Genomic DNA, 22,746 nt, shown 5'->3' with positions numbered 1-22,746 from the left:
TTTATAACTTAAAAAAGAAAAAAAATGTTTTAAAAGGTCAATTCATACCAATAAACTCAGACCCTTGCCCATCTGCTCTAAGGTAAGATTTCCGGTGAGCAAGGGAAGCTCACAGTGCATCTCTAAATCCTAAACTATTAGATATCCTCCCACAATGATGAATTATTTTATACTTCCTTGAATGTCCCTATAGCACATTCATGCCCTAATCATCAACACATGCTTGAATGTTCCTCCTGACTCTATAGTCACAGGTCTAATTTTGCTTTCAAAGCTATTTTAATTTTGTGCTCGAATTATGTAAAGTAACAAGTTTCTGTTATAGAAGAAGAAAACACAATTCAATTACTACATTTGAAAAGTTCTATAGACTGGTAGAAAGTACCATAAAAATATGTTTATTATTTCATAAATGTTCTAAAATAGCATATTAGTGTCTGTGCAAATACAGAAAACAGTGCCAAAAGTTAGTAGTCCGTGATGCTATGAGTCTAGCGTACAAAAGGGGCCTTTGCATCTTAGTTAATAGCATGGAGAGCCTGTAGTTAGGCCTAACACCTCCCCTCCACTCATTCTTTTGGTCATCAAATCCTACTGACACTACCTCAAATTAGCCTCTCACCATGTTAAATTCAGTTCCCTTATGTTAAGCATGGTTCTGATCACCTAGACCAACCAACATGTCCAAAATATTGCCAATACAACATATGACTAACATAAAAAATTAACAAGATATTTGACTTTCTTTTTTTCATACTAAGTCCTTGAAGTTCAGTAAGTATTTTACACTTACAGTACATCTCAGTTCAGACTAGCTACACTTCAAGTGCTCAACAGCCCCACTGGACAGCGCAGACCTGAGACCATCAGGAGTTCTCAACAATGGCTGCACATCAGAATCACTTTTCATTTATTCAGTAAATGAACTTGGTAGTTCCAGGGTCTGGAGATGAATTGGTAAACAAGATAGATCTCTTCAGCCCTCATCTCACATACACATGCCGTCAATTCTTTCACTCAAGGCGCACAGCTTCACAGGTTCTCAAACACACTAAAACTCCTTATTGTTATTGTGTTGGTTTTCTTCCTCTTCCTAGACTCTCACCCATTCCCTCCTTCATCCCATCTATCCTTCAACATCCAGTGCAAATGTAATTTTCCTCTGGTTCCCCAGGCAGTTATTTATTCCCTCCATTGTGAGCTTTGCTTGTCTCTCTCTGACATACTACCACAGTCTATATAGCATTACAGTTTACCTATTTATGAATTTGTCTCTCCACAAGTTCAGGGTTTATCAACCTCAGACACACTGGAGTTGAGGTCAATAGCAGAGAAACGGTGGAATTAGTTTGCGGAAAATCACACACATCCTATCTTAGCCATGCTATGTTATCTATGCAATACTTGCCCTTACATAAACTACATCTGATTTTCCCATAATTCATTATGTGAAGATCAAGAGTCACACATGTTACAATAGGGAATGTACCATAGAAATGATCAGCACCTGTTTTTGTGCCAGATATGGCACTCAAAATAATTAATACCTGCTATCCTAACTTATTAACAGTTTTCTCTAAGTTTGGATAGTGAATTCCCTAAAACCTGACTACTCTTGAATCTTGAGACTTTATCCCTTAGGTATACATGAAGCTAAGTGCCTTTGAGGGCTATCTCATCTAAGGAAAGCAAGAATCAGGCTTTAAATGTCTTAACAAAATACCAACTTTGCTGTCTACTAAAATGATATGCTGAACATATAAACCTTTACAATCAACTGCTTACACTTAGATATCTGTTAAAAACCTCAATCTCCAATGCCTATATTCATCTCCTATTAAGAGCCTAAAACCAATTTATATTTGAGAAAAAAGGCTAAGAGCTATTCTAATACCAGTACATACCATTTATTAAGCTGTCACATTGGAAGAGTCGGTCATGATACTTGTTTTATATATATTTTCTTCACAGCAACACAATAATATAGCTATCACCTCCATTTTACAGATAAGGAAACTCACAGTAGCATTAAATAACAATTCCTAAAGTAATGTGTTCAGAATATGAATTCCAGATGTCTGCCCTTTACATTAAGTACAATCCACCTAGTGGTATGCTGGAGCCAGTTCACACTGACTCACAAGAGCTAACTGTTAAATTTTTAGGAACTGCACAAGCTGTAACTAAAAATTAAATTATAAAAACTAACAATTAAATAAGTAATATTAAAAACAACAGTACTAATTATTCAAAACTCACTTCCCAAATATTTTAGTATACTTTACTCTTGTGGTTAATTACATTTATTTTGTGTGTGTATTCCCACACTTCCCAACTCTGTATTCAGTGATAACATTTTAGTAGCTTGAAACTGACCATGATGGGAGTATTTACACCAAAGAAATTGGTAAATCCTACAAAGTATGGCTTTCTCTTTTTCTGAGTGGTTGTTAAACATATACTAGCAAACCATGGAGTCCATTCCTTATTCTGAAATAAAAAGTTATTTCAAAACGCAATACACATGCTCAGCCCCTACCCAGAAATTCTAATTCAGTAGATTAAGGGTAAAGTACCTGTGTGTGTATTTTGAAAAGACCATTTCTCCTCCAAAAGGATTTTGATACATACTGCCAGCTGAGAACTACCATTTGAGATTTCTAAAACAGTTTTATGTATCATATCAGACATTAGAAAGCTACATACTTAAAGCTGCATTACTTTAAGTCCCCAAAGATGTCTTTACAAGCTATAATATAAAACCGTGACAAAGCTTTTTTTCAAGGATCAAAATAGCCAAAAGAAAGCTTTTATATATCTAAAATTATCAAAGGGGTTGCTGCTTATACAATTCAGTAACTTTCATAAAAAGGCCATAATGAGACAACTAGATATCCACATGCAAAAGAATGAGGTAGGACTCTTACCTCACACCATAAATAAAAATTTACTCAAAATGGATCAAAGATTTAAATGCAAGAGCTAAAGCTCTAAGATTCTTTGAAGAAAACATAGGCATAAATCTTTCTGACCTTGAATTAGACAAGTTTCTTAAATGTGACACCAAAAGCACAACAAAATATAGATAAATTGGATTTCATCAAATTAAAAACATTTGTTTTTTAAAGGACATCATCAAGAACATGAAAAGACAACCCACAGAATAGGAGAAAATTTTTGCAAATCATATATATAAGGGACTTGGATCCAAAATACATAAAGAATTCTTACAAATCAACAATAAAAGACAACCCAATCTAAAAATGGACAAAGGATCTGAATAGACATTTCTCAAAAGAACATATACAAATGGCCAATAAGCACACAAGAAGATGTTCAACATCACTAGCCATCAGGGAAATGCAAGTCAAAACTACAATAAGATTACCAATAGGTATAATCAAAAAATTAGATAACAGCAAATTCTGGCAAAGATGTAGAATATTGGAAATCTCATATACTGATGTAAAGAATTTAAAATGGTGCAGCTGCTTTGGAAAACATCCTAGCAGTTCCTCAAAAGGTTAAACATAGTTACCACATGACTGAGCAATCCCACTCCCAGATATAAACTCAAGAGAAATAAAAACAAATGGCCACACAAAAACTTGTATACAAATGTTCATAGCAGCATTATTCATAAGAGCCAAAACATGGAAACAACCCCAACATTCATCAACTGATGAATGGATAAACAGAATGTGATATCTCAATATAACGGAATATTATTTGGCAAAAACAAGAAGTGAAATACTGATACATCCCCTAATCTTTCACGAACCTTGAAAACACTATGCTAAGTGAAAGAAGCTAGTGACAAAAAAACCTCACATATTGTATGACTCCATTTATAGAAATATCCAGAATAGGCAAATCTACAGTGACAGTAACTGGAATGGTGTTTGCCCAAGGCTGGTGGTCAACTAAGGGGCTAGGGAAATGACTGCTAAAGGTTATGGGTATTCTTTCTGGGGTGATGAAATTGTTTTAAAATAGACTGTGGTGATGGATGCATGACTGAATATGTGAAAAGCCGCCCAAGTGTACACTTTAAATGGATGAACTGTATCTCAATAAATTCATTGCAAATGTACACACAAGGGCACGATAAATTTCTTTAAAAAAAAATTAGATCTGGGAAATTTCCATTCCTGACAAACATCTATGTTTTCTTTTAATCAATAAACTACATCATAAATTGTGCTTCTCCTTTGGTTTCATCACTAAATTCTGTGATCATATGTGCTTTCTAGTTCAGTTTCTGTCACCACCATGCCTTGCCTTCACCGTTTTAATTTAAAAGCGTTGTACTGCAAGGCACTTCAACCCTTCTTGGAAGCAGGCAGGAAATCATGGCTGGCTGAATTCTGAAAACTTAAGAATACATTTAAATACTCATGATGTCCACCATGGCACAGAAACCCTATGAAGTTCAGCTTGAGCTCTGCCAACCAAGTCCCTTCATTTTAACTACCACCAAGAACTAAAATGGTAAGAATTATGAGTTTTTCCAGAGGACTTTTTCCCTCTAAATTACATTATCCATATAGAACACTGTAATGCAATATTACACATTTACCACATATTTAGCACACAAGATAATATTTAAAATAGAACATAAATAATAAGTCACTACTGAAATTTAACTTTGTTTTGGGAAATTCATTCCTACCCTAACAGGTGAGGATGACTCCTCTGTATTTCGTTTCTGGGACTCAGTGTCCACTTCTTGGCGCTTGTTCTTCATTCTTTCTCTAAGATCCCCTGTAGGTCTTTCTGGTGACCTTTGAACCAAAAAACAAAAACAAAACAAAAAACAAAACAAAACAACAAAAATCTATATTTATATAACATTTTAGAAGAATATATTTACAGAAATAACCTCACAAATCTCAATATAGTTTTTCTACTACCCATGGCTCCTAACATTCAGAAAAACAATTAATAAATTTCAACATATATATTAATATATAAAAAATATAAGCATCACTTACAAGTTTTCTCCCAATACCAATCAAAATGCATACACTAAAACTCCATGGGGTGGCAGGTACTGGTGATATTAATAAGAAACTATAGGTGAGCTGAGAGAAAGGAATTTGTAATTAATAGCTTAATTTGTTTTCCTATGAATCACATAAATATATTAGTTATATTGGAAAGCAAAAAGTAGGAAGGTAAAGTTTTAAACCACTGCACTGCAAAATTAATCTAGAAACAACAGTATTATCATCTATACACATATATGGTTGGATGCAACATCAACAACTGTGAAAATATTTTACGCATCTCAAGAATGAAAGCAAATACAGGAATTTTTAATGTTATTCTTACAATTCTTCTTAAATTTGAAATTATTTCAGAAGAGAAAGTAGTTGAAAAATTCAAAGCAAGATTTTCAACAGTGAGTTTATACTCTGCTTTTATACTCTTGTTTTTAATTAAGGAAAAATATACATATTTATATTTAACACTGGTAAAGCTTCATAATTTATACTAGCAATTTGATAAATGGCTGTTCAATTATTTTCACACCATCACTAAGTGAGAAAAATAAAGCAGAAGTAGAAAACACACTGCCTTTATAGACTATTCCTAGAACACCATTAAAAGAGGGCAATAGCTGTTAAGGAATGATATGTGCCTCTTTAGTCACCAAAAAAAAAATGTGTATAATCTTTTTAAAAGATATAAACAAATTACAAAAATATTAACATTTATTTCAAATAATAGCTGTTCAATCAAATCGAGTCCTTTATCAATCATTAATACAAATCACATGATTAGTGAAAAAATAACTTCAGTCAATTCACTTTAAAGGATCTCATTAACATTTACATGCACATTTTATAGATCTATATTAAATGTTTTAACAGTTAACGCTGAACTGATAAATGGAACTTCTTATTAAGAACCAGCACTTAAATGCTTTAAATTATAATTATGATACACATGTAAATTTTATGTACCCTAGTTTCCTTTATATAATAAGACAGTTTATTATAAACTTGTTTCTATCCTAAACGGTACCTCACAGAATGCTCTACATACAGTGAATGCTCAGTGACTTAAATGATTTGTGACTAAGTAAGCATTTCTGAAATATATTACTTTTCTTTCCATCTCTGAATCACATTATCAACTATATTTCTCTTCCTTACAAAAAAAAAGGGAAAATACACAAATACAAAGGAAGTTATTGGGGAAAAAATGCACAAAGTAGCAAAATTATAACAAAAAATCCTTTATTCTAAATCTAGTAATGACACTACGTTTTTCCATTTTAGACAAATTTCTCTGCCCATTTTCCTCACAACCATCTCTTGTATAAAAATTTTGAGTATGTTAATGTCACAGATGAAGTAAAGCATGTATTAAAAGTACAGTAATAATATAAGCAGAACATTAAAATTATTGAAACAGTTTCTCCAGGTATGTGTTTGTTTATACAGGTATTAAGCTTATAAAGACTAACTTTCCCACACTGACAGAAGGGAGAGATGACAATCTAAATACAAATAAAACAGAGTACTCAGCATCACAAGTAACCTAAAAATGTACAACATTTAAGTGAACAGAAAGTCAGCTAATGTTAAGGTTTTGAATTTTAAGTTCTGTTAAACTTCAAAATCTACACACATATACAAAAATTCACCTAACTAAAAAGGAAATCTCCAAATGCTAATGTTCGGTTGCTGAAGCCAAAGCAATCAGCACATTCAATTTTAGGACTAGGTAAATCAGTTGTTTACCAATCAAGCTTAAACTGCTTTTGTGACAATCTTTATGTATGTTACATCTTTAAACACCATAACAAAATCATCATGAGGGAGCCAAAAGAAAAATAAAAGATTTTTATTAGGAAAGTCTAATTTAGCCTTGCCTTTATTAAAGGAAAAATGATACTCTAAATAGGTAGTACATTTATCCACATATAAATACAAACTCTCATTTACCTCAATATATTGTGATAAGATATTTGGCAAATGCATTTTAACCTACAGAGCTTGCATTAGATTATCTTTTGTAATTAAGATTTGAATTTAGAACATCTTAAAAAGCTAAAATTATACTTATTTAAATTTTACTATTTTAAGAGTTGAAAGTAGTCTCTCCTCACTAAAAGCAAATCCATGAAATTCTGCCATCTTCAACAGCACTTTAATACATAATTGGGGGGCAGGGCATGAAAGTAAGCCATACATATACTACAAAAACAAATTTTTGAGCTAATTAATTTTAAAGCAAACATCTTTATTAATCTTGAAATTAACAACTAAAAAGATCCTGTCGATCTTTGCTATTGACAGGACTACCACCAAAATAGAAAATCTGACCAAACATATGGTAGTATTTCAGATTTTTATACTAGATAAATTACAAAAGCCATCTTCTAATAGTATATGAACAATTCAAAGTTCTCAATTTACCTTCTATAATTGCTGCTATAACCTTTACCACGGGGTGAAGGGCCATGTACGAATCTACATGTGTTTCCATAGAGGCAGTTGCCAGTCTTCAGCCAGTTACGGCACTGTGTCTAAGAGACAGATATTACTATGTAAATTTCATATTTAGTCATATTTATTTCTAGAAAAAAAGATGCTAGTGGGACAAAATTTAAATAAATGCTATCAAAATTCCAACTAACCTGAGATATATTACTCCCCAAATAATAAAAACATCAAAAAAAAAAAAAAGCCCATAAACCCTAATGCCCATCTCACTCCTTATTTATGAAACACATTTAAAAAAATTTACTAAACCAATATTCCTACAATACAACAACCTATTCACTTTTGTGATATAAATAAGAAGTTGAAGAACAGGAATTCAAGAGAACCCCTGTGACTGTACTAGTGACAACTCACCTCTGCTGTACTGCCAGTGCTGGGTCCAAGCCTCTCAAATACACTGGGTCTTCGGGATGTGCTATCAGATATGGTCTTGGTATTTTCCACTGTGACCTTCCTTCTAATTTTTGACATTTTGTACTACTTTAACCAAAAAAGAGAGAGGCAAACTGTAAAATTCTTCAGTTTTAAATAACTGAGCCAATAACTTACAAGTAGATAAAATGGTAGATAAAATAACACTGCAAAATTACAGGGGATTTTTCTCAGAAGAAAAAAGCCATAGGAGAGGTCACAAGTAAACAGAGATAAACAGAAACTATCTTCTAAGACATACCTTATTAGTGAATTTAGAACAATTTTGAATCTTTTGGCTAGAATTTTACCTCTTCTACAGAGTGAGTAAGATTCTACTCACACAGTTAGGTTTCCATAGTACATTCAATTTCAGAAAACACACTATAAAATGTTTTGTTTCTAAGTTCCTCATAAAAGTTGTTTCAAAATTTAATAACTGTCTTTTAAAGAAAGTTGTGCTATCATTCTCCATCAACTAGTTAACGGTTAAAGAAAGCTTTGCCTAAAATAAAATCAGGTAAGAATTTTAGTCAGAGTAGAAATTATGTTTTACACAGTTTAAGTGATAACATGAGCTATGTCCCAAAAATCAGCTTGGGAGAAAAATACTATTTAAATATTTTCTTTGTCTTACAGAAGAAGCCAAAGAAGAACAGCATAATCAGGAAATTTATTTTGCAATAATACAAAAAAACAAAAAAACCCCCAAACCCTCAATGTTGATAAATGACCTTCTTCCAAAATATGACAGGCTGTAGAACTAGAAAAAGCGAAGGTGTTTTGATAATCTATACTGCATTGAATTGACATAAAAGTCAAAGGTGCTAAAAGAAATAAACAGGCTATTTACCATTATTATTAACAAGAAAAGAAAGATGAATTATAAAAATATTTTACAAAAGTAAATAAAACATTAGAAACTAAAATATACAATCAGGTGATTCAACTAGAAATGAAAATATCAGATAACAGCACTATGACATATGTTAGAAAACAATGTTAAATTCTAGACCTAGAATAATCTAGAGAGTACACTACTGTGGGAAGTGGGTAGGAACTGCCTAAGAGAAAGAAAAAGGAACTCAACCGTATCACACTTTATACACTAAATATGAGTTGAAATTTTGTTAGTAGTCAAAAGTTACTAGAATGAATGATGTCAACTAAAGAAGTAAAAGTTCCATTTGGTAAGGAACGGGTCTCTATAAAGTTCACAAATGCTCTTTCATGTGGTTTCAAACTAAGGTCCTATCATTTAAAAGGAAATTAAATCATGGTAGTACAGAGTCAAAACTTTAAAAAAAAAAATTACAATGTTTGGTCCAGTTAGATACTTCTTGTCAAGTCACACTTTGAAAAGGTCCAAAGAACATGGACATTTGACAAATTAACAGGTAATGAACCAAAAGGAAAATATGATATGATACAATATGGTAGTCTTAAATTGGAAAAATGTATATTCTCATTTTCTAATATACAATGTAATCATTAATTATGATTACAATCAATTTTTAGTGATTCAAAAAAAGTAACTTTAAAGTAATTACAAATTTTTAAAAATGACAGAGTGTCACATAAGTGAACAAGAATTTGTGCAACATAAAATCACTTATGTATCAACTGTTCGTCAAGTAAGGAACTATGAGGTCCACCCTCCACACTAGAGTATTGTAAGATAATCTTTGATTTAACTTTTCATGAGCTCATTCTCAGCCCAAATGTAAATTTATAAAGGAAAAGTTGGTAAATTCCACATGTACATTTGACTTACTGAACATAAATAAAAACCAAGATAAGCGATAAGTGGAGCTGAGAAAAATATAGAAAATGTAGAGCTTTGATTAACTGAGAAAAACACTTTTTTATAATTTATAACTAAGATTTGATAAGAAGTAAACATGTAACAAAATGTATGGAAAAAGTTAGAACAAAAACAAATTTTTAAAGTCTCATGTGTTACTATAAAAACATACAGGTGTACACTGAAATCCTCATTCATTAATACAATTTTAAAAACATTTATTACTAAACTTAAAAATGAATGTGTTCTAAAAGTTTCTTATTAGTTATTAGTTATCTACAACTTGGGAAACAGGCACACCATCCCACCACACTGCATCAAGACAAGTAACCCTAAGCTTACATTTTTCCTTCCACTATCAGTGGAAATGGTCTGCCTCCCAAATCTCTATCCCCAACATGACCCTACTCCCAACACACCCTCCCTCCTCCAAAAAAAAATCAACAGTAGTGTTTTGCACAATTGGGGCAACAAGCTATTTATTATTATACTTGAAACACTGGTCATATATTATCTCTTTTCTTGTCTTTCTGAGGGCTCCAGGTATAATTAACTCTACTGTTTCTCTTCCCCACCTATAACCTGTTGCTCAGCACTGTTGATCAGCACTTCTCTCCTCCTCTGACCTACTGCTGGAAAGCATGGTCTCACAGCTTCTCTCCCATCCTAGATCCCTACCATAAGCTTTGAAGACTTCAAAGGGTTTGGACTGGGACAGACAATCAAGTGAGTACTAATGATCCAATCTTATCCCTTTACTTGTATTCTTGACACTAAAAAAGTTCCTTCCAACAGAGACAAAGTAGCTTTTACAGGTGACATCAAGAACTACAAGATTCACCTACATAGTGATTATCCCAGGAGTTTTACTTCTGCTACTGTTGAGTCTTCCAACTTAGGGAAGAACAGCAATGAAGTAAAGACGTATTCTCCTCTTTTCTTAGAGAGTCCAACAGTGTCAGACCTTGGCCTAAAATGACACTGAGTTTGAGGACCAGGTCTAGGTTACAGGGAGTTCCTAGACAGGAAAGAAAGAAGAAGAAAGAAAAAAAAAAACCTGAGGCAAAAAAAGAAAAAGTAGAAATTGAACTTTTCTAATTGACAGAAACAGAAATTCTTCTGATCATCTATCTAGGAACTTCTATCAGTAGTCAACAAATTATCTAAATATTATTATGAAACATTTATGATTTTTGCACAGATAAAATGCCTTATGCTTGCAAATACAATATTTTAAATCCCATTTTTCTAAATATATACACATAACCTACAGTACACCAGAAAAACATTTGCTCATATATATTAATTAATTTAAAACTATGTTACCATCTAATATGATGATTAGAATTTTCACTCTAAAAATTTGGGCCCAAAGAGAAAGATAAACCACAAAAGAATAAAATAAAGATTTGACTGAGAGGAGGAAAACATTTTCAATTTATATCTGAACAGGCTTCGAAGTAAATGCTTCAAAATACATGAGAAAAATTAGAAACAATAAGAAAAAATGTATATATTAAAGTCTTCCCTATCTCAGAGACTCTGAAGGCTTTCCCTCAGTTTTCAATTTATTCTTTAGTTTTAAGTAACCATCACACTCCCACTCACATTATCATGTCTTTCCCAAACACGAGCATTATTAGCAAAGCCAGAGTGACAGTGGTAAAAGTCTGTTGAGTTATTCTCCTATTTCTCCTCTCCATTTGTAGAGTAAATAAATATCAGAAGTTTTACTATTTTTTCAACTGAAAAAGAAAATGAAGGGAATTCCCAGGCGGTCCAGTGGTTAAGACTCTGAGCTCTCACTGCCAAGGGCCCAGGTGCGATCACTGATCAGAGGAACTAAGATCCCACAAGCTGCGCGGCATAAAGAAAATGAAAAACATGGGACACAAAGTTTAAATGTATTAAGACACAACAAAAAGTCTTAATAAATGGGAAATGTCCTCCTTCCCCCGGAAACTTACAAATATCACAATGTACTCATAGCTTCATGCTATAAATATGACTGAGAAGGGAGAAACACAGGGGCCTCTTTTTAAATTATTTCTGAATCCCGATTACTAAAATCTTGTCAATAAAACATATTAGTTCTAGTATTCTCACTGCAATCCACAATTACGTCTTTTTGAGTTAGCATAAATGAAATGGTAGCATAAATGAAAGCATGAAACACTTTAATCTGGATAAGTAGCACCATAATATTAGGAAACTGTCAAATAACTAAGCAATTAAAGCTACATAATTACTGGTACTAACTGGTAGAAGAATAAATCTCTATCCACTGGCATTCTAAAATTAAAAATTAAAAATAAGGCCTCTTCATAGCTCCGGACGCGCAGGCTCAGCGGCCATGGCTCATAGGCCTACTCGCTTCGCGGCATGTGGGATCTTCCCAGACCGGGGCACGAACCCGTGTCCCCTGCATCGGCAGGCGGACTCTCAACCACTGCGCCACCAGGGAAGCCCTATTTCTTAGTTTTGAAAGAAAAACAGTTAAGTTTATTTGTTGCATAGTGTGAAAGAATGTTTTCTTAACATAATTTATTTTAAGAAAAAAAGAACTTTCTTGAACAATATTGCCGACTGCTATATGTAGATAGACTAAAACAATTTCAAACTGAATTCAGAACAGAATCGTCAGCACTAAACTGACTACACAGGTATGAGGAAGGCAATATTGCAGCATTGTGCAGAAAATACATTTTGTTAAAAAGACTATGCAGGGGGAATATCCCACGCTGGCAACTACTATAAAGTGAAGTAAACAGAATTGAAACATACAAAACGACCAAAAAAAATAATAGAAGACATTTTATATATACAAACACCAGTTAACATTTCAACTGCTACTAAATATCTGCTGAAAAAGCTCCAACTCAACTCTATATGAAAAGCAGAGTGGGGTTTGGGGGAGGTAGGAAAGACTAAAATTTACTGAAAATCAATTCTATAAATAAACGTTAAACAACTGCTTTCTATATGTAAATGTCAGTGCATATTACAATACAAATTAACACCGATAACTTATTAAATGTTTGATAACTTGTACAGAAAGTAAAATAGCATCCACCTGTGGGATTTTAGTTTTAATTTACAATATGAAAATTAGATAAATTTGCATATCTTAAAATATGCAATCAATGTTCATTTCCAATCACCGATAGTTAGAAAGCCGCGTTAAGAGGCATGCACCTGAAAAAACTAGATCCTCGCAAATCCCCACAGTAAAAGTCTTAGTTTCACAATACAACTATTTGTACAGACACAAATTGGCACATACCTGCACCTACATTCTTAGTCTTCTTGAAATTGTCATGTTATAATCGAAATATTTCATTAAATTCTAAATTATTCGAAAATCCAGAGATATGTCCACAAAACTGTCCAAAACATTGTCGCTTTGGTTCTAAAGTCAGTAATTTCAAACACTGCAGAACCAGACTCCGATAACCGGCACCACATACATACGCATGGATTGTACTGCATAAGCATTTGGATTTACTGCAACAGTATTTTTGGCAAAACTTTGAAAACTTGAGGTGTGAAGATTTTTCCAAACTTTTAAATTATTTCTTCAAAAAAATCAAAAACCTGAAGAGGCTGCGTACGCCCATAATTTTCAAAGTAGTTCAAATTATCTGAAAACCTCGGAATATAACCGAATGGCTCGCACTACGCTCCACAAACAAGATCCTACCGATATCATTCACGTGATATCGACTCTGAATAATGTTCCAGTCACATAAATTATTTCAAGCTATCTAGAAAGAGACAATGCCAAACATCAGAGCCTCTCCTTTCATTCCACCTTTCCGGGTTTCTGATAGTTGCCAAAAGTAACTACCTAGGGACTGTGAAGGTAAAGTAGCACTCCTCAACTCCGAACACCTGCGTTGTAATCACTGCCGGTAAATAACCGAGACCAAATATAACCAAAAGTAAGATACCTTTCCCTAACGGGTCTGGAATTTGTAAAGAGGGAGCTTCTCAATCTAAGACCATATCCCGGCACCCTTCCATCTCATACCAATGCGAATACCGCGCAAGAGTTCCCAGGCTCACATCAAATGGTAGTGACCCAGCAAAGCCTCCCGTCTGAATCCACTTGCTCCCTTAGGCAAACTCGCCAGAATCAGGAGCACAGGGATTTATTGCAGAATTAAGGGTGGGATGCTCAAAGAGAGCTCAAAATTCCGGCGTGACCCAAGCAGGGATGGAGGACAAGCGGGGCCTCCCCATCCCGGGCCCACCCAACGCCTTTCCCTCGGTACCCACGCCAATTCACGGAGTTGAAATTTACCTCCTCGCCGAGCTCCTTTCGCAAACGCAGTCCGGAGGCGGCACCGCCGCCGCCGCTCCAAGGAGCGGGGGAGGCGACTCTCTGTCCCCGCGCCTGGCCCCGGGAAGACGACAGCGAGAAGGAGGTGCGCGCGCGGCTCCCGGGAACCGGTCCTCGGCTACCGAGGGGCTCCGGGATGGCTGGGGAGCGGAACCCGCCCGCCGCTTCGCCAGGGTCAAGCGAGCCTGGGACGTGGGGAAAAAAGGAACGAAGAGAGACTGGAGAGTAAGAAAAGACAAGGAAAACACTATCAGGCCGGCAGGAGGATCGCCTCAAAATGCCGCCGGAAGTCAAGAGTTTGCTCTGTTCCTCTGTAGACAGAGGCAGCATCCGGCTGCCAGATTTGTCGTCAGCGCGCATGCACCGCCCCTTTGTGGACACGCCCCCTGGGCGTAACGTCGCCTCCTAGGCGTGCGGTCGAAATCAAAAAACCTGTGCCTAACGAGCAAGCCCTGGAGAAGAAACCGGGAGAAAGCGTTTTCTCCTTTTATTACATAATTTATTACAATAGACAGCTGTTGTGAATATGCAAAAATGCCACGTTTGTTGTCGAAGGTAACTGCATTCATTCGCTCGTTTTTACTGAGCTGCTTAACTGGAGTGACAGGCGGTATTTGTCCTGTTTTTCACACGCCTCTGCTTTCTCGGCCATCGTCTATTACAGTGGAGCAAACGGAATGCACGGGTGTGTTTTTAAAGGCGTTAGCAGAAACTTAACTGTAAATTTGGAGCAGAAATCTTTAATGTACTTGTGACAGCCTTTCCTTTTCTTGTTCAGGATGCAATGCTCTGCATGAAAGTAGTTATTACAGTTGTTTGAGATGTCTAGTCAAATGTCGCGAATCAAAGAAAAAAATCAGTACCTAGCCTCTCAAAAAAAAAAAAAAAGGAAAAAGAAATGTGAACCCTTGTCTGCCTTAATTTTAAGGTAGCATTTATTTTGTTCTTTGACAAAACCAAGGAATAGGAAAACCTTTTATGAAAACTGATAAAACTTAAAAAGAAACTGGTACAAAGATTTGGTTTGGCTGGAATCAGTAAATTAAAATATGGGAACAGAGTGAAAAACTCAAGGGCATTAAACATTCCTGATGACATGCCAAGCTATTTTAGAGACAGCAGCGAAAGCTTCTGTACAAGTGGGTTTGATGTAACTCTCTGGCAGCAAGAATCCGTATCTGCCTGTATCTCGAAGTTCAATTGTAAACGAATATTTGATGCCCAAGTCATGGATCCAGTCATCCGAACCTCCAGGAGCTAGATCTACAAAAAGAAAAAAGAAATTACTTTTTGAAATACAGATGTTTCAAGTTAACTGACAAGATGGGATTTTTTTTCCTAAAAATGAAAATAGCTTTGCTTTTTTTCTGATTATTAAATAATCTAAGTTTGTGGAAGAAAATAGAGATTGAAGGAAAGCAGGTTAAGGAAGAAAATAAAAATTACCCATATAACCCTACCAAGGAGTGTTGGTCACCATTTATATTCTAGTGCTTTCTTTTTCAGTGCATACTTTAACGTAATTTTTTTCCTACATAAATAAGATCATTCTATACAAGCTATTTAGGAACATTCCTAAACATAATCTATCCTGGCCAGCTTTATGTATTAATGAGTTCAAATCTACCTTATAATTTTTTTCTTTAATTTTTGGCTGCATTGAGTCTTCGTGGCTTCTCTTGTTGCGGAGCATGGGCTCTAGGCACGCGGGCTTCAGTAGTTGTGGCACATGGTCTCAGTAGTTGTGGTGTACGGGCTTAGTTGATCCGTGGCATGTGGAATCTTCCTGGACCAGGGCTCGAACCCATGACCCCTGCATTGGCAGGTGGATTCTTGACCACTGTGCCACCAGGGAAGCCCTACATTATCATTTTTAATGATCTCATAGCATTGCTTTGTAAAGCTGGGTGTAATTAATTTTAATAATTATTTATTTGGAGAGCTTTAATTTTTTCTAATATAAACAACTTTACAATGAACATCCTTGTGTATACATAATTGCTTCTTTGTTTCTTTAGAATGTGTTCTCCCGGAAACAGATTTGCTAGTCTAAGGGTATGTACTTTTCACAGTTGTGCTGCATGTTGCCAAATAGCCTTCAAAAGAATTGAACTAATTTATACCTCCATTAGCAGGGTATGAATATGGCCATGCTCCATTCCCATACCATCCATGTGAATTACACATTTCTGGCAATTTTGTGGGTGAAAAATAATATCAAATTGTCTTTATGTTTGATTATCAGTGAGTTGAACATTTTTTGGTATATTTATTGACCATCTTTATATTTTTATCAATTGTCTTTACTCATTTTTCTTCTTGATTCATTTTATAGATTACTCATAAAAGCAGCATTAGTGTTATTAGCCCTGTGTAATATGTGGAGAATTTTTTGTTCTTATTTGGTAATTTAGCCTTCAACTTGGTTTACGGCAGTGTTTTTATATTAAAATATTTTATGTATCTGGAATTTATTTTGGAGAAAGACATGTGAGTAATCTAATTACAATTTTTTTCTAAGTAACTCACCAGTTTTTCCAACCCTATTAATTGAACAATCTAACATTCTTAACTGTTTGAAATGCCTCCATTATGAGAAACTAGATCTTATATATCTGAGTGTTGTTCTGTACTCACGATTCCCTTCCATTGATGTCACTTCCAGGCTCAGTTCCTTTACAATGAACCTTCTTGTTTATCCATAATTGCTTCTTTGTGTCTTTATAATTAGTATAATTAAAACAAACAAAAAACCCCCTGCAACTAGGACAGGTTTATAATGTGTTTTAATACTTGGTTGGAGCAAATTCTCTCTTATTAATCTTATTTTTCAGAATTTTACAAGCTCTTCTACCAAATGTATTCTTTCAAATGAAGTTCAAAGTCATTTAAGTGTTCATTGGGACTGCATTAAATATACAAACTACTTTCGAATGGCACTTTTTTTTTGTATTGCTTTTCCACTCAAAAACATAGTGGGTTTCTCCTTTTATTTGTCTTCATTTATGTACACCAGTAAAGTTTTCTAGGTTTTTCATAGAGATCATATGGATTTGTGTGCACACATATATACATTTAACAATGAATCTATATATATGTATGTATGTATCTATATGTACACATCTGCATGTGTATACATGTATATGGAGGGGCAGTAGTATCTTTTTCCATTTTACTTTCTTCCTGATTGTTTTTGGTATATAAGTAAGTTATAGATTCGTATATATTTAGTTCAAAGTCAGCCACCTTACTCAATTCTTTGTTACTAATATTTTTGTGTTTTCCAGGTTGACAATCATATGCAAAGTGATCATTTTTCCTCCTTCCAATACCTATACTTGAATCAATGACAAAGGTGTTTACTGAAGCACTGTTTATACGGAAGTACTGAAAAATATCCACCAACAGTGGGTTAGTTGTTATTCATTAGAAAATATTTCTGATAGCTATTATTAATATTTGGCATTTATTCTTCCAGATTTTTTTGTACTTACGTACACATACGCACATACACACACACACACACACACACACACACACACACACACACAGATTTGTATTGAACGAATGCATGCCTGGAGATGGAATGATTTCGTCAAAACAGTAAGTTGCTCTAGAAGCGCCTCCAGCCCTGAGGCAGCATGGTCATGCTTTGGGGAACGATAGGAGAGAGAGGATGGGAACCAAGAAAGCTCTGAATTATGAAAGCAAGTTGTGACCCAGAGCAAGGACCTGGGACGGCAAAGGCAGCGATAGACCAGTGACAGCAAGAGACAGAGATACCATGTGGAGCAATCTGGCCTCAGTTTGTCCTGAGATAATTTGGGATGATTGAGGAGGAAGAGGAAGATTCTGGACTTTCTACTAATAGAGCCTTTGGTGCTCAAGTAATTTATTGAAAATGATATGGATGTGATTATTAATATGAATGTGTTTTTATCCCCCTGTAAATCATACCTGTTAAAGGAAACTCTGGGACTTGGAACATGTATCTCAAAGCCTTTTCACATGCTATTTCCTCTCCCTGGTTTTTTCCCACACCTTGTCTGGCAGCCACTTACTGGGTAGGTCTCCCAGACATGTCACCTACCAAGAAAGACCTTCCCAGGCCACCTGAGCTAAGTTGCCTCTCTCTCAGGCAGTCATTTTCAAACCTATATGCTTATATTATGTTGTTCACTTATCAATGGGATTACACTATATTTTACTGTTTAATTGTTTACATCGGAGATTGGCGAACTTTTTCTGTAAAGGACCAGATAATTAATATTTTAGGCTTTGAAGGCCACACAGTCTATGTCAGAACTACTCAGCTCCACTGTCCTGAAAGCTATATAGACAATATGCAAATGAACGAATGTGGCTGTGTTTGAATAAAGCTTTATTTGTGGACACTGAAATTTGAATTTTATGTAATTTCCGCATGTCACAAAATCTTATTCTTTTGGTTTTCTTCAACCATTTAAGAAATGGAAAAACCATTCTTAGCTTACAGGCTATCCAAAAACAAGCGATGGGCTGGATTTGGCCTATGGGTTATAGTTTGCTGACACCTTGTCACATGCTTATTTTCTGTTTCTCTTCTCCCATCTCCCGCTCCAGTTTCAAAAAGAGCAAAATTGTCTGTTATCCCACTGTGGATACAAAGGAGTCCCTCAATAAATATCTCCCAGCAGAAATTAATTTAAAATATTTGTTAAGAGCTTGCCACACACATGTTCCCATCAGTGTGATACAAACAAAGGACATTCAACTGTAGTGTGCCATGAGCTATACTCTTGGACACAGGTTGCCAGCCACTAAAAAGCATCTAATGTAAATGGTATTCCTCGATTTGTCGTGTTCAACCTGCACAACCTTACGTGGTGGCCCTGGGCATCTTAAACATTCTTTTGACCCTTTATGACTTTTTCTACTTCACTCAACTAGTGTGATACCAATTCTATAATCCCTACTCTATAGCACTGAGCATAATTTCTTAAGTATCATTTTGGTTTCTTTTTAGTATATTTATGTATTAATATAGCCTTGTTCAGTACTGTCCTAGCTATTATGCTTCCAATTCTAACTGTTATAATCCAATTGTTTTACATGGGACCATGTTTAAAGATTCCACTTAGAAAAATTAAATCCACACAGAAAAACCAAACACAAATTTCTTTAGTACCTCACAGTCCCCTAAGATCTTAAGAAGAAATACTTACATAAACTTTCGGAACCACTGCCATGTGTATATCTGGTATTTTTATTAGTATTCTCAATAGCATGGACTGCTTCACTGGCCACTAGAGACTGAAATCAATAGGATATGGAATTTCAGTTAATGTACAGCTTTAAAACAAGACAGGTAGAAGTTTCTTAAAAAAAAACAACAAAAACCCAATCACATATTTATTCAATCAAACTGTATATATGAAGAAATAGAGAGGAGAAGGGTTGTTGCCAGGGGCTGGAGGTGACGGAGGGAGGAGAACGTGGAGATGCTGGTCAAAGGATACAAACTTCCACTTATAAGATGAGTAAGTTCTGAGGATCTGAAATACAGCCTGGTGACTATAGTTAACAATACTGTATTATATACTTGAAAGTTGCTAAGAGAGTAGATCTTAAGCGTTCTCACCACAAAAGAACAAACAAATTATGTGCGGTGACGAACGTGTTAATTAACTTTATTGTGGTAATCATTTCACAATATATATGTATATCAAATCGTCACATTGTACACCTTGTACTTACACAATGCTATAAGTCAATTATATCTCAGTAGAGCCGGGGTGTGGGGAGAATTGTATATATGAAAAATCTGCATTTATCCAAGAGATAAATTAACTTTGAAAAATGTTTTTCTCTTTACGGAAATCACAGTTGGGTGGCTTTAAACACAGACTCTTCCAATATATTGAAATTTTATTTCAGTTGAAGAAAAACGAATTCTCATATGCCTTTTTTAGGAATTCATTTATTTTGTAAAACAAAGTATATGTAACAAAGTTATACTGTAAAACAAAGTATAACTATATTTCAAAGGCAAACAACTAGACACAATTTTCACCAAACTTTAAACCCAGCTGCTCTAAACAACACACATATGTCAGCGATGTATGATTCCCTCCTCATCCTTCTCGCAAACTCTATTTCCTTTTTGTGTAAAATGTCTACTACCTCCCAAAGACTCATCAAATTAAAAAGTTTATATCCCTGGTGTGCAGCAGGATAGTAACTAAGTCCCCTGTTCCACTGTTTTTGATTCCAGCTTATGCAGATCTTTTCTGAACTTGGCACTGCCATCATGGTATTCACTGTCCCTCCCTTGAAGGACCTGAGGAATATCAGTGGATATGATGTTGTGCTATTCCCCTGCTCAAAACAAAAGTTTTAATGGACCCCCCTCATCTACAGAATAAAATGTAAATTTATTCTGACATTCAGACTAGGTGACCTCTTCTTCACGGGCTGACCTCATCTACCTTCTGAGGGATCACCTTCCTTTTATCGCCCCTACATTCCCCTGAACGTTACTTCCTGTGGGGAGAACCTTGGCCTCAGCTTAGAAAGTCTTCCCCTCCGGGTCCACTTACAGAAATCCTATCTTTCAGTATCTGGCTGAAATTGTGCCTGTTCCTTCACTTCACTGGCACTTACTTTATCATTCCTTTTTCTTTACGGTATGTCACACCTTAATAGATTATAAGCCCTTGGGTCAGGGACTTTATCCCCTCACTTATCTGTTTCCTTCCGAATGAATTAATGAGGTCACCCCTAGCTATCCCCGTCAGAAGTGAGTTGTACCATCTGTGTCACTTACTTAGTAGTTACTATACCTTAGGGTACAGCTATCTGTAACAGTTGCTAATGGCTGAGCTCCCTAACCATATCATGTTCTCTTAAAGGGCAGGGTCCTACCTGATGCTTCTTTCAATGTCCATCAACACAGTATTTTACACATAATATCTCTCAACAGACACTTGTGATGATAGTAACCCCCAAACAATTCAAAATCACACTAAGTCTATTTCCAGATCATGATGAATAGCCTCTCACTTCCTCAAAGATAACACCAATAAAGGAGCTTTACTTAAAAGTTTTCCCTTGAGAGGAAAAAGGAATCCTAAGTATCAAGGCTGTTTCTGTTCTAAATGAGTTATTCTTAGCAACTGCAAATCACTTTATATTTGTCATCAGGAATTGCTAGCCCCTAATGTGGCTATAGTTTATTCTGTTAAGAGAACCAGAGCAAAACAAGTCAATGAGAAACAAACCACTACATAAAGATCAGACCTTGGGCAAGAAGTGGACTGTGGCCATAGCACTTCCATTGTCTAGAGAGCATCTGGGATGAGGATTTGTCCAAACCTAGCCACAATCCATCAAGAACCCTTGCATCCTTTGCCACTAACCCAAGCATAGAATATCTGGGACCAAAAAGTGATGAGGGGGTAGCAGACTGTGCGAGTCCTCTTTGAACTCACTGTATCATCCACTGCATTCCACGAAAGGAGGGGGGTCTTGCCTCAGTGCTGAAATTGGAGTTGCTTTTAACAGGACCAAACCCCTGCAAGTGAGGAAGCTCAATTCCCAATGCTAGTATCAAATCGATAAGTATTGTGCTAAGACTTGACCTGTGGTGGGCTGTTGTAGAAAGCTGGCACCTACAAACAGACCAATAATTTCAGAAAGTCTTGTCCTTGTCCTTGTTCATATGGCTTCATATGTAGATCAGGTCAAGGTAGACTGATTCCCTCCTGAGGTTCCAAGAGCTTGTCTGACATTTTCCTAGAAAGCCCCTCTGCTAGACGCAAGTTCAAGTCCTCAGAATAAGGCTCAGTTCTTTACAATCTCTCAATGAACCCTGACCTAGGGTGACTCTCAGAAATGTTCGATCAAGATATAAAGCATCTATCCCCCTCTGTCCTTTACAGAACCTTTTTCCCCACAGTTTTTGATTCTTGAAATATGTATTATTTTACTTCTGAAATGCTAATGAGAAAATTAATTAAGCAGCACTTACTAGTTCCTCGTGGTCTTTGCTTTTGCTTCTGCTATAGGAATACGGAAACACTATCTTCTGGGAGTATGAATGCATGGTGACGTAAGCTTTAATGTGGTTGATATTTCTTCTCAAGAAATCAGCCACTGCCTTCACTTCTGGTTCTGACTCAGGGTAAAGTCCACAGTAGGTTTCCGAGCACGAGAAACTCGAGGCACCTTCCCCTGTAGTGAAATTGATGGAGTGGAATCATAAGTAGATACGCAACCTATTGTAATTTGTGATCTCCCTGACTATGTATTCTCCTAATATATAGGGTGTAACATTTTTAGATAAATGGATTCACTGGAGCTCTGTAAAGAACATATTTCTAATGTCCCCTAAATGTTGTTTATGTTTATTTTGAATTCAAATATTTACATGCTCTCATAGCAAGCCATCCAACAGTTGCTGCCTGAGGGCAGCCATCTTGCAGCCTCGAGAAAGTGGCTCAGAGAATCCCAGAAATGCCAGCTCTGCCTCCAAACTTGTGGTTACAAGAGAAAAATAAACCCCATTTTCTTTCATCATTGTAAGTTTGGTTTTTCTGATACGTGTAGCTTAAAAATCACTGATTAATACAGCCCATTAAAGTCTCATTTGAGAACTCAGAATATGTAAGTCTGCCTTCAGTGCTACTTCTAAC

At 35.6% G+C, this 22,746-nt stretch overlaps 2 protein-coding genes across 14 annotated transcripts in view; both read right to left on the bottom strand.

Annotated features, from left to right (window-relative positions):
- Nucleotides 1-14,398, bottom strand: part of ZC3H13 (zinc finger CCCH-type containing 13) — an 86,003-nt gene extending 71,605 nt beyond the window's left edge. For 9 of the 13 annotated variants that reach the window (XM_067016263.1, XM_067016267.1, XM_067016268.1 and 6 more), the window contains exons 1-4: nt 14,036-14,398; nt 7,872-7,997; nt 7,431-7,540; nt 4,673-4,784 (exon numbers count right to left, since the gene is read on the bottom strand). In XM_067016263.1, the coding sequence (XP_066872364.1) occupies nt 4,673-4,784; nt 7,431-7,540; nt 7,872-7,988 (339 nt within the window). In that variant the 5' untranslated portion in view covers nt 7,989-7,997; nt 14,036-14,398. Of the gene's footprint in view, nt 1-4,672; nt 4,785-7,430; nt 7,541-7,871; nt 7,998-10,577; nt 10,751-14,035 lie in introns of those variants that run through there. The other 4 variants (XM_067016264.1, XM_059041848.2, XM_067016275.1 and 1 more) reach the window with 3 other exon arrangements.
- A 157-nt stretch (nt 14,399-14,555) lies between these two features.
- The window catches only part of CPB2 (carboxypeptidase B2), a 35,127-nt gene continuing 26,936 nt past the window's right edge, over nt 14,556-22,746 (bottom strand). The window contains exons 8-10 of the mRNA XM_059041871.2: nt 22,083-22,285; nt 19,279-19,366; nt 14,556-15,337 (exon numbers count right to left, since the gene is read on the bottom strand). Of these exons, the coding sequence (XP_058897854.2) occupies nt 15,153-15,337; nt 19,279-19,366; nt 22,083-22,285 (476 nt within the window). The 3' untranslated portion in view covers nt 14,556-15,152. The remainder of the gene's footprint in view (nt 15,338-19,278; nt 19,367-22,082; nt 22,286-22,746) is intronic.

Source organism: Kogia breviceps, chromosome 16, assembly GCF_026419965.1.
Source record: "Kogia breviceps isolate mKogBre1 chromosome 16, mKogBre1 haplotype 1, whole genome shotgun sequence".
Classification (NCBI taxonomy): domain Eukaryota; kingdom Metazoa; phylum Chordata; class Mammalia; order Artiodactyla; family Physeteridae; genus Kogia; species Kogia breviceps.
This window is presented reverse-complemented; position numbering and strand designations above follow the sequence as displayed.